We start from the raw sequence: 10515 nt of genomic DNA on the forward strand, positions 1-10515 counted from the left end.
TTTTTTTTTTTTTTTGAATCTTTGTTTCCGTTGGGTTTTTTGTTGCCTTATTTTCTTATTTTAACGTCAAATAATTGGGTTTTTAGTGAAAGTTTTCTTTTCTTTTTACCCGATTTGCTGGATTGCAATAAAATGTATCTCTTAGAAATGAAAAAGCTGATAAATGTGGGGCATAAACAAATGTTAACGATGTGTCTTTCTAAATTTAATAATGTTTTGAAATGTGTTAGGTTAAGTATTTTTTAAATGCTACATATATAGCATAATTTAGAAAAGGTAATTTGTACTTCTATAAAAAATTATTTGTAGTACTGCATTAATTTTAAAAAAATTGACAAAACGTGGCTCTTGGCTTGGACTAATTTTTGAATTTTGGCCTCATTGGAGAACAGATTTTGACCTCTCTGCTGCAGTGTTGGTCTCTGTTTAAATGTTAAATATTTTACTTATTAAGCAGATTTTTCAATTGATATTTACTGTAATATTTAAAAATAACTGCACTAACATAGCTTGATCTTTTTCACAGCATTAGAAAGTCTTATTTGTTTATCTCTTCCTATTGTTTTAGTTGTACATGTTGTGTGTCAGCAAACATAATCTAATCTGCACATCTGAGATGTTTTCTATTAAATGTTCGGCTGCAGGATCTGGATTATTTTTGCAGGGTTTTTGGACGCCCCCATCACCCAGCAGTACCTCTGAAGTTCTTGATGACTAGTTTCTTGGCAGCGCCGGGTTTGCTGCTGGAGAAGGTGGCGGATCCTGCGGTTTTCGTCAGTCCGTTCGCGTGGTGGCCCACGCCGCCGGCCAGGAACATGGCTTTGCTTTTGTTGTTGGAGCACGACGCGGCGGCGGCGGCGGCGGCAGCCTCCTCGGCCATTTTCACATCCAGTCCGATTAAATCCACCGAATCCTCGAACCTCAACTTCTTCTGGATGTGCAGCGGGGTTGGGGAGCAGGAGGACGACGAAGAGGAGGAACTGAGGGTCTTGGAGGGGGAAGAAGAGGAGATGGTGTCGCTGGTGTCTTCCCTCTCGGAGCCGTTTATTTTCCTCTTCTTCGGAGATGTGATGTTACCGCTGTCGGCTTTGACATCAGCGGTCGCGGGTCTGGCCTCCTGGGTTGCCGGTGGTGGGGGGTTAGGGGAAGATAAACCTGTTGGAAACATGAAAAAACGGGAATACTAATTCCTCACAGCCAGTCTTCTTGATCCGAAACTTCCAGACTTTGTCGCGGTGGAGAGGAGGAGGCAGAGGGCAGCGAATGTTGTCCGAGAGCTTGGGTCCGTCTTCAGATTCTAACCGAAAGCGTTTTTTAAAATCAAATTCAACACAGACAATAAACTAACTACTCGGCGCTACTTGGGTCTAGCCTGGTCTCTTTCTTGTTATTGCTGGCAGAAGAATAAAGATGGTCGGCTATTGCTTCCTCTTTTTTTTTTTACCTCCCTCGCGACAAAACCGAGTCGTAAAGTCGTTCAGCGAGAGCGGTTTAGTGAAGCAGACGTTTAAAAGCAACTATTTACAAAGAAATAAATCAAAAGTAAAATAAGAACGAGTTCACATGATAACTAAACGGTCGTTAGTTCGCAAGAGATACATTTCACTCGTAAAAGCTAGTTGGTGACCCCACCGGAAGTACTTAGTACAAACGTACTTTTTACACAAATGTTTTTTTTTTTTAGTTCCACTTTGGCGCTTTGCCACTTTCAACCACAAGATGGCGCCACAGCAACATTAAACTTAATTTATTTGAAGATTTTAAAAATTAATTGAAGTTTAAGAATTTCTTAAAATGCTACTTTTAAAAAACATACATTTTTATAGTTGAGAGAGTAGAGTTTGTCAAGCTCCAATCCTCCAGCGCCACCATCCAACACGTTTTCTTGTTTCTCTGCTCAAACACTTCCATGACTGGATGATAAACAGGCTTCTACAGCATTTGAAGAGGAGAATCCAAGCAGGGGTCTCTGCAGCACATGTCCTGTGTTGTAACAGAGAAAGGGGGACAGCGGCCCTCGGACCTGAGTTTGACACCCCTGCTTTAACGTGACAGTTTGATTACATTTAAAAACATAAAAAGTTAAAGTTTTAAAAACACAACATTTTAGATACAATTTTAACAAGGTTATTTGTCCCAAAGCAGAAAACTTGGTTACTGTCGTTACCTAGGTGACCGGAGAGAGCGAGGAAGCGCCTTGTTGTGTCAACTGTCGTAAAATGCCGCAAACCGCTGATCTCTCCACACAGTGCTAAATAAGCGTGGAAATACAGCAGCATAACTGAATATATGAATCATTTTTGGTGATTTGTTTTATCTTGTCTTTAACCGACCTGTTCCAGTGCGTTAGGAAAAGCTTTGACACACTTCGTGAAGGCGGTAACTGCGACCAGCCAGGATGTTTAAAAAGTACGTTTCTGTGCGGTGGTGTTAGCTAGCGGCTAATGCTAAGCGCTGTTTAGCATCATTCTTGAGCTTGTAGAAATGTGTCTTTCAGTAATTATGAGCTGTTTTGAATGTTGGCCGAGTACTTTTTATTATTATTATTTGTCATTGTGTTAGAGATGGACAAACAAAGTCTGAGACCAAACCTGTCTTTTTTTTGCTCATGAAATCTTTAGGTTTATCATAAAGACAAATTGTAACTTTGTAACAATCACACAGCTGCTTTATCTTTGTGATTCTGGAAGGTGTTAAACATTTTTAAAACAATGCATGTACTTATAAACAATGGACAGTAAAACTACATAAAGTTTATTATTGTTTTGTAGAAGACAGTTTAACACGTATATTGTGTAAATGTTAATTACACTTTAAACAGGTTTTCATGGAATTTTTTTAATTTTTTAAACTTTATTCCTTTAAAGCAATTACCATCAGATGTAGTCACTTTACATCAGATTAAAATTATTAAGTCTCTTAATAAATACTGTTAAATACAGATTTTTAGAATTAAATTAAGATATTTGTTTTCAAGTGTTCTTTATTTAAGGTCCAGTTTACCTTTTTTTTTTTTCAGATTTGATGAGAAGGAAAATGTGTCGAACTGCATCCAGCTGAAAACATCTGTGATCAAAGGCATCAAAAATCAGCTGCTGGAACAGTTTCCTGATATCGAGCCATGGCTTAACCAAATCATGCCGAAAAAGGACCCTGTCAAAATAGTGAGATGGTATGACCATTTAGTTCTCCTCATCACTGTTTGTATTGTATTTTATTTTTCTCTTCAGTTTATATTTACTGTATTTCTTCCAGCCATGAACACATTGAAATCCTGACTGTGAACGGAGAACTTCTTTTCTTCAGACAGCGAGAGGGAACATTCTACCCAACCCTCAGATTGCTACATAAATGTAAGATCTTTTTTTATATATACATTTCTAGATAATTATAGCTAGCCCTCATAGTTTAATGTTTTTGTTTGTTTGTTTGTTTGTGGTTCTAGATCCTTTCATTCTCCCACATCAGCAAGTAGACAAAGGGGCCATTAAATTTGTTTTGAGTGGAGCGAACATCATGTGTCCTGGGCTGACTTCACCGGGTGCTAAACTCTATCCTGCTGGTCCTGACACAGTGGTTGTATCCTTTTATGTCACAAATTCAGATAACTCACATTATAAATGTACAAAATTTCCCCCTGCTAGGGTTGGGCAAAATCATATTGAGTGCAATTAATCGCCAAAAAAAAACTGTTGATATTTGGTGATTAATACAACGAGTTCCGCCAGGAGGACTGGTATCCCCAGTAGTCCCCTCAACCCTCTTCCTCGTCAGTCCTCACTCTGTCTCACTGTTTTCCTCTTCCACCTCTGCCTTCTTCCTGCTTCACTCTTCTGATCTGTCCGTGTCGACAGCTCCACCTCCATCTCAGTCAGCTGCAGCTCCACATTCAAAAATCGACTAATTGTTTAGATTCAAACACACAAAAACTGATTAAACGACACCCTAACTATAAAATCTGAACACAACAAATATAAATCTTAGTCCAGTTCTTGCTTTCTCTCCATCGCCACCAAATTTTGCTCAACTTTCACATCTTTTTTTCTTCTTCCTGTAGGTTTTTGAAATTGAAACAGATTCTTAGAGCCTATCTTTTCCACCAGAGAGATTTAAATCGGTCATGTGACTAGGACATGCAGGCGTGCAGCAGGTTAATCCTCATATTAGTCATTACCGGATAAATTCCAAAATGAATCATGATTCAATTTTTTTGCCGACATCGCCCAACCCTAGTACCTAGCTTTCGTGTTTTAATCAAATTTCCAGCGTGTTTGCCTTTAATAAGTGTCTGCAGGCCATTATGGCAGAGGGAAAGCAGCATGCACTTTGTGTTGGTGTCATGAAGATGTCAGCAGAAAACATGTAAGATTTAAAAACCAAAATCTATTTTACCAAAGCAAATCTGTCCCTTTAAAAAAAATGTAAATATTTCATCTTATTTTGTCTTTTTGCTTTGCAGAGAAAAAGTCAACAAAGGCATCGGAATAGAGAACGTTCACTATCTGAACGACGGCTTGTGGCACATGAAGACGTATAAATGATGACATTTACATCGCTCGTCTCAAACCAACCAAGATAACGTGCGGAAACTCTGATGCTGAGGCAAGAAACTGCCAGTCAGCCGTTTACACGAAGCTGCCGTAACCTGCTGAAGGCGACCCTCACAATGCACAAATAATAAAAGATCATGCTTTAAACCACATATTGTTGTATCGTATCTGTCTGGAAATGCCTGCCTGGTGGCAGTTACTAGTTCTGGAATATAAATCAAAGGAAATCCAACCCGTTTATCTGGCTTTGACATGTCCACTATCGCTAAATTTGCTAAAGGATGTAATGTCGTGTCAGCTTTCTGATGCAGGATGTGAACGTATTTAGATAACGACGGAGGGAGTGCCGAGTGGAACAGCTGTCAGGCCTGTTAATCTGCATTTCAGCAAAGTAAACCCGTACTGTAATTACACGGTTCATCGATTAAGCTGCTTCAAAACATTCAGAAGCTATTTTTCTGATGTGCTTCTCAAACTAAATTCACCTAACACTACTAAACTACCAGCACTAAATCAAATCTTCATTCAATGGATTGTTTTTATAAGGTCTTTATAGTTTTTAATTTGAGATGATTAACAGTATTTAAATAAACTTATCAGTAGTAGCTTTAGTTTTTGTTTTTCCAAACACAATTCTAAGTACAACACAAAACCTGCACAGAAGTTTTTTCTATTATTAATTCTGTCAAATTGTCAACTAGGGTTGGGCATAATCGTATCGTGTGCAATTAATCRTCAGAAAAACAATCGATTATTTTTTGGCACTTGACGATTAATGCGATKAACGCCACCAGGCAGACTGACTGGAGATTTCTCCGGTCAGTCTGCTTGGTGCTCCTCTCCATTTTAAATATGACGAACATTTCTGAAAAAAGTGCTGTAATTTATTTATCATAGCTCAGGTTTTACGTGGTCTCTCAACAAAATTTTAAATTTGATGTATAACATGAAGTCTGTCATTTTGACACAGTTTGGAACAGATTTTTACAGAGACCAAATATTTCCCACTAAATTGTTCATGTGACCAGGACATGAGTGTGTCCAGGGAGTAATCGTCAAATAAATCGTTATTGGCTAAAAATCACAATTAATCGTGATTAATTTTTTTGACAACCCTATTGTCAACTTTGTGTTATTTTCTCAAAATTTCATGTGATGGAATAAGAATTTGGGCTTCGACGACTTAATTTTGTTGCACACCTCTCCTGTAAACCTGCTTCAATCTCTAATATTTGCTAAGAAATCTTAGAGGTTAGACATCTTAAAACATCATCCAACTTTTTTTGATGTTTATCTGTGATCAGCTTACAGGGACAACAAATCCAGGGGGACATCCCTGACTCCAACCCTGGGTGGGATCCTCGTGTTTCCCTTCATTTTCTTTAAAACGATTTGTTTTACATAAAAACGTGTCATTTCCTCATTTAAATCATAAATAATAGCTGGATTATAACAGCACCACTTCAGATCAAGTTTCTAAATTAGTATTTTATATCCAGAATGAGGACAAATTGATAGCCACATTTGTATAACAGGAATATATTCCCGTTGAGATTGTTTACTTTAGCTTTGACAATGAATAAACAAGTAGTGTGTGCACAGCCAGTTCTTCAGAAAAAAAAAAAGAAACACAAAAGATGAAATATGTGTTTCCATCATAACGTTGCTTCAGTAAAATCATTCAATCGTGGATTTAAAATATTGTGGCAGAGATGTCCGCGCATTTAAAATATCAACATAGTTCATCAAGTGGCATTTGGAATCTACAGAAAACCTTTAATAACCAAATATTAATTAAGATAACATTGTTTGTCACAACTGTGACACATTTCCCAGCTCTGAACAGTTTACCCACCAACTGTGTTTCCGAACAGAACAGAGCTATCAGGTCCAATTATGTTAAGTGCAAAAGGTGTAAACGTACATCGAAGTTTTCTCTCCCACTCAGCATCTCAGTTTTACAAACAGCATAAGAAAAACTTGTCCCTCCCCCCCAAAAGTTAGGTTTGCCATCATAGAAGCAAAGACTCGACAAAAACGCGTCCATTTCAGTCGTTGTCTGAACCCACGGGAGGGTAAAACGTTAAAAAGTCGTGAGAGTCGTGTCCGTACGGCCGCAGTCGGTAAACTCCAAACATCAACACCTGCATCTGGTTTGGGGTCATCCCGGCGAACGTGACCGCCAAGTCGGAGCAGCAGCCCTCGACCACGTCGTTGGGGTTGTTGTCCATGCTCTCCTTGATCAGGCTGTCCACGCTCTTGCTGTTGAACAGGCTCTTCCCGCGCGCGTCCTCGCCGTTCTCCGCGAACACCCCGGTGTACTTGAGGCACACGGCCAGCTGCTTGTCGTCGCTCAGCTTCCACAGGGCCCGCCCMGACGCCGGACATTTGTCCTCGTCCTGGAACACCTTCACCAGCCTCGTCAGAGCTTCGTAGCTCAGGACGATGCCGCCGTCGTACGCCACGTACGCGAGCTCCCCCGACTTCACGGCCTTGCCCAGGTAGAAGGGTTCGTTCGGATCCTTCGTGAGCACCAGGTACTTGAGGTTCTCGATGATGGCGAACGTGTGAGGCTGCGCCACGAAGAACCAGCGCAGGTCCCCGGCGTTCTCGTAGGCGTGCTTCAGAGCTTTACGCAGCCTGGCCCAGTTGTCCTTTTCATTCAGGTCCACTGCCTCGAACGCCTTGGAGGACTCCGAGGTGTAAAACACAGGCTTGTCACAGTGCTTGCTCCAGGTGTCCACGGCAGTGGCCCAATAAACCAAGTTTTTCGGCTCGACCATGATGACGCAGTAGACCTGGACTTGGTCGTTAAGCTCTTTCAGCTGGATGTCGGAGAACTGCTTGAGCTCGTCTTTACTCGCGGCCTTGACGTGGTGATGATGGTGGTCCTCTGTCCTGGACTCGGTGGTGGGACTGTAACTACTCAGGAGCGACAGCACCAAGCAGAAGACGCCTCCCAGGATCACCCCCTTCATGAAAGAGCCTCCCTCGGACAACATGTTGGCCACAGATGCTAAGCAGCAAAAAAAGAAAGAAAAACAACAAAGTCAGCCCAACTAAAAACCAAGATAAAAAAAAAATCACAAAGGATTTGTGTGAACTTTGTTTTTCTATTTAATCATACAACTTTGCTGAATAATGCATAAAGTTTTATGATATAATTTACTTCAACAAAGTTGAAAACTTTACAACAGGTAATAAAATGTGGCTAGTTCGACAAAAGAAATGGAAATAAAACTTGCTGATACCAAGACCTTTTAACATCTTTAAACCTATTCAAAGAAAGACTTTTCTAGAATGTTTAAGTTYTGACATTAATAAAAATAATTTTGGTGAGATTAAAGAATTTTTTAATTTAGTTTTAAAGCTCTAATCTGAACAAATTAATAACAGAACTGGTGTAAAACTATAGGGTTGCTAAACAATTACAATGCAAATGGGTTTTTTTCTCAAATTTGATCATCCAATAAGTGCTTAAACTCATCAGATTAACAATCCGAGAGTTGAAAAAAAATCTGACAAAACTCAGTCAAGTCGACCTTGTAAACTGATAATAAACTAAGTAAGGTAACCTTAAACCATTAGCCCAACATGGTTAAACAAGAGAGTCAAGAAAGTAAMAAAATTTGTAATAATCACATTTCAGAAAAAAAATTACTAATTTTGCTTGGTAATGAAAACAGATTACTTACTCACAAGAAGGGATTTATTACAACTAGCTAGCTAGAAGTTAGTTTAAAATGTAAGATAAAACATCAATAGACTGAGCTGGTAAACTAACGTGACGTATTCAGCCATTGGCAAAGCATCTCAGACTCAGTCTGAACTACAGTGTTTGTTCTTCACTCAACACCGAGCAGCTAACAGGTAAATAAAATATTACAGTCGCTACAACGASAAAACCTCGTCTAACCGTTTCTTACCTCTACAACGTTTCCACTTCGGGTTAATTATGCATAAACACGATTAATAAAGGTATTATTGTACTCACCTGGATTATTCAGGTTCCTCGGATCGTCTTTCAGAAGATCCACTTTTCCTGTTTGATCAGGCTACCGACGCCTCAGCCCGCTTCTTCTTCTTCTTCGCCTTTACAGGAAGACTAAACTCAAACTCGTGGTGCACACTGCCCCCTGGTGGTTCTATTTTAGACCGTTTTGAGTAGGAACTTTCAAATGTTTTTTTGTTTTTATAATATTTATGAACGTTTTTTATACGGTATTACAATGCACATTTAATTTCATAACAAAAGAAAATGTAATTGTAATTTAACATAAAACTGATAAACTGAGAAGAGAAGGTAAAAAAAAAACAATTTGGTAAAAAAATAAAAAGCAAACAACACATTAGAAATTAAACAGAAAACAAAGAGTAACAAACAATTTCAATTGCAAGAGGACTTTTAAATGAAAGTATATGTATATATATATATATATATATATAAAGACATTTTGGACAAATAGCATTAACATAATTTAAGGAGCTAAACTGAGATCATTTAGATTTTTTAATGAGTAATTTTGAAACTGAAAGAAAATAGTTTAACACTGGAAAAATAAATGGAACTTGAAATATAAAGATACTGACAAACAATTTTGAAACAAAAATAGATTTGAAAGTGATGAAAAATTTTCAAAACTACTTGTGTCATTTAATTAACCAAGTTTGGCAGGCATGTGTGTCATATAATAAACCAACTATGGCAGTTCGTTGTATCATATTATCAAAAGAAATCAAAAAATCAAAAGATAAAAAAACATATTGATGAAGGAGCACTACCTTACATTTTTTGAAGTAAAAACTTTGTTTTTCTTAATTTAAAATAAAAATAGATTTTAAATCCGTTTTAAATGAAATGATTATATGCAGCAAAATAAACAACTTTAAAAGATAAAAAAAAAAAATTATTTTTTTTATAAAGCAGTGTTTCCCCTTCCATTTTCTGGTGATTATACATGCCAGAAAGTCATACAGGTGAATAATTAATTATTTTCAGGTTCTCAATAGTATTTAAATTTAGAGGGTGTGAAAAATTAAAGTTTCCTAGGGCATGAGAGAAAATAGTTGAGAACCACTGATATTTAACAAGTAATAATAATACATTTCCCAGAAAGCAATTAGGATCATGTTGAAAAGAGATTTCTAAAAATCCAGACATTTTCCTCATAATTATGTTTTTAAGCTCAAAATTCTGACTTTACCCAGAAGTTTGGCTTGAAAATTTCTTAATGGTAGCTATGTTTCATCTGAATTAGCCACATCCTACATCCACAACGTTTTATGTTTTTCTTTTGTGATTTTTCTTTTCTGTGTACAAAGATTCTCCTCCATCCAGGTCTTGAATGGGCCACATGTATGCCACGGACTTCCATTCTAGCACCTCCGCATTTTTCCCCTACGGACCGTGGAATGGGGCGGGGTTGTACAGTAGATGGGGTTGGATGTCCAATGGATGTGGTCACAGCTTGTCGGGAACTTGGTGATGTGAGGCTTGAAAATTCGGGAGTGGTTAATTTTAGAATTTAGCATCTGTGGTCGGTGAATTTTAGAGTTGAGGGCAGGGTCAGACGTCCGACCCTGCCCGTTATCCGACACCCCCATTGTCAGACCCCGCCCCATTCCGCGGTCCGCAGCTGGGACCCTCTCCATTTTTTGGCCACGCCGAACACTTCCGGTTCGCAGGCAACACAGTGTCAGCAATGGCGTTTTTCACTCGGTCGCTGCAGGACTTACTGACAATGGGCCTCATGCAAGAACCGTTCGTACGCACAGATTTGTTCTTAAGTTGTGCGTACGAGTGATTCAGGAGAATTTGTGGCATTCACCAATGTTTTCATATTCTAAGATTTTTTTCAGATACGAACAAAATTTACGAGTGGTCCAGACCTGTCGTATATTTTACCAGCAGTCGGTCTGCTGTTATCCAGACGGGTTTTCTTTGAAGATATTTTGAGTTGAAAAT

At 38.6% G+C, this 10515-nt stretch overlaps 3 protein-coding genes across 3 annotated transcripts in view; 1 reads left to right on the forward strand and 2 right to left on the reverse strand.

The window, feature by feature from the left end:
- The window catches only part of cul4b (cullin 4B), an 18863-nt gene extending 17220 nt beyond the window's left edge, over nucleotides 1-1643 (reverse strand). The window contains exon 1 of the mRNA XM_014004115.1: nucleotides 697-1643. Within this exon, the coding sequence (XP_013859569.1) occupies nucleotides 697-1168 (472 nt within the window). The 5' untranslated portion in view covers nucleotides 1169-1643. The remainder of the gene's footprint in view (nucleotides 1-696) is intronic.
- Nucleotides 1644-2228: 585 nt separating this feature from the next.
- Nucleotides 2229-4702, forward strand: mcts1 (MCTS1 re-initiation and release factor). Its single transcript, XM_014004163.1, has 6 exons — nucleotides 2229-2409; nucleotides 3020-3172; nucleotides 3256-3353; nucleotides 3446-3579; nucleotides 4295-4362; nucleotides 4460-4702. Exons 1-6 carry the CDS (start codon nucleotides 2399-2401, stop codon nucleotides 4539-4541), a joined length of 546 nt encoding a protein of 181 aa, XP_013859617.1. The 5' UTR covers nucleotides 2229-2398; the 3' UTR covers nucleotides 4542-4702.
- A 1316-nt stretch (nucleotides 4703-6018) lies between these two features.
- Nucleotides 6019-8654, reverse strand: c1galt1c1 (C1GALT1-specific chaperone 1). The gene is made up of 2 exons (XM_014004171.1): nucleotides 8545-8654; nucleotides 6019-7566 (listed from the first exon to the last, which is right to left on the reverse strand). Exon 2 carries the CDS (start codon nucleotides 7550-7552, stop codon nucleotides 6599-6601), a length of 954 nt encoding a protein of 317 aa, XP_013859625.1. The 5' UTR covers nucleotides 7553-7566; nucleotides 8545-8654; the 3' UTR covers nucleotides 6019-6598.
- Between the last annotated feature and the right edge of the window lie 1861 nt (nucleotides 8655-10515).

The sequence above is a fragment of the Austrofundulus limnaeus genome, unplaced genomic scaffold, assembly GCF_001266775.1.
Source record: "Austrofundulus limnaeus strain Quisiro unplaced genomic scaffold, Austrofundulus_limnaeus-1.0 Scaffold1, whole genome shotgun sequence".
Lineage (NCBI taxonomy): Eukaryota > Metazoa > Chordata > Actinopteri > Cyprinodontiformes > Rivulidae > Austrofundulus > Austrofundulus limnaeus.

Excerpts from the sequence above, each read along its gene's own strand:
- mcts1 (XM_014004163.1), top strand. Across the intron at positions 3,354-3,445 it reads CCTCAGATTGCTACATAAAT|ATCCTTTCATTCTCCCACAT; the intron begins GTAAGATCTTTT and ends TTGTGGTTCTAG. Across the intron at positions 4,363-4,459 it reads AAGATGTCAGCAGAAAACAT|AGAAAAAGTCAACAAAGGCA; the intron begins GTAAGATTTAAA and ends TTTGCTTTGCAG.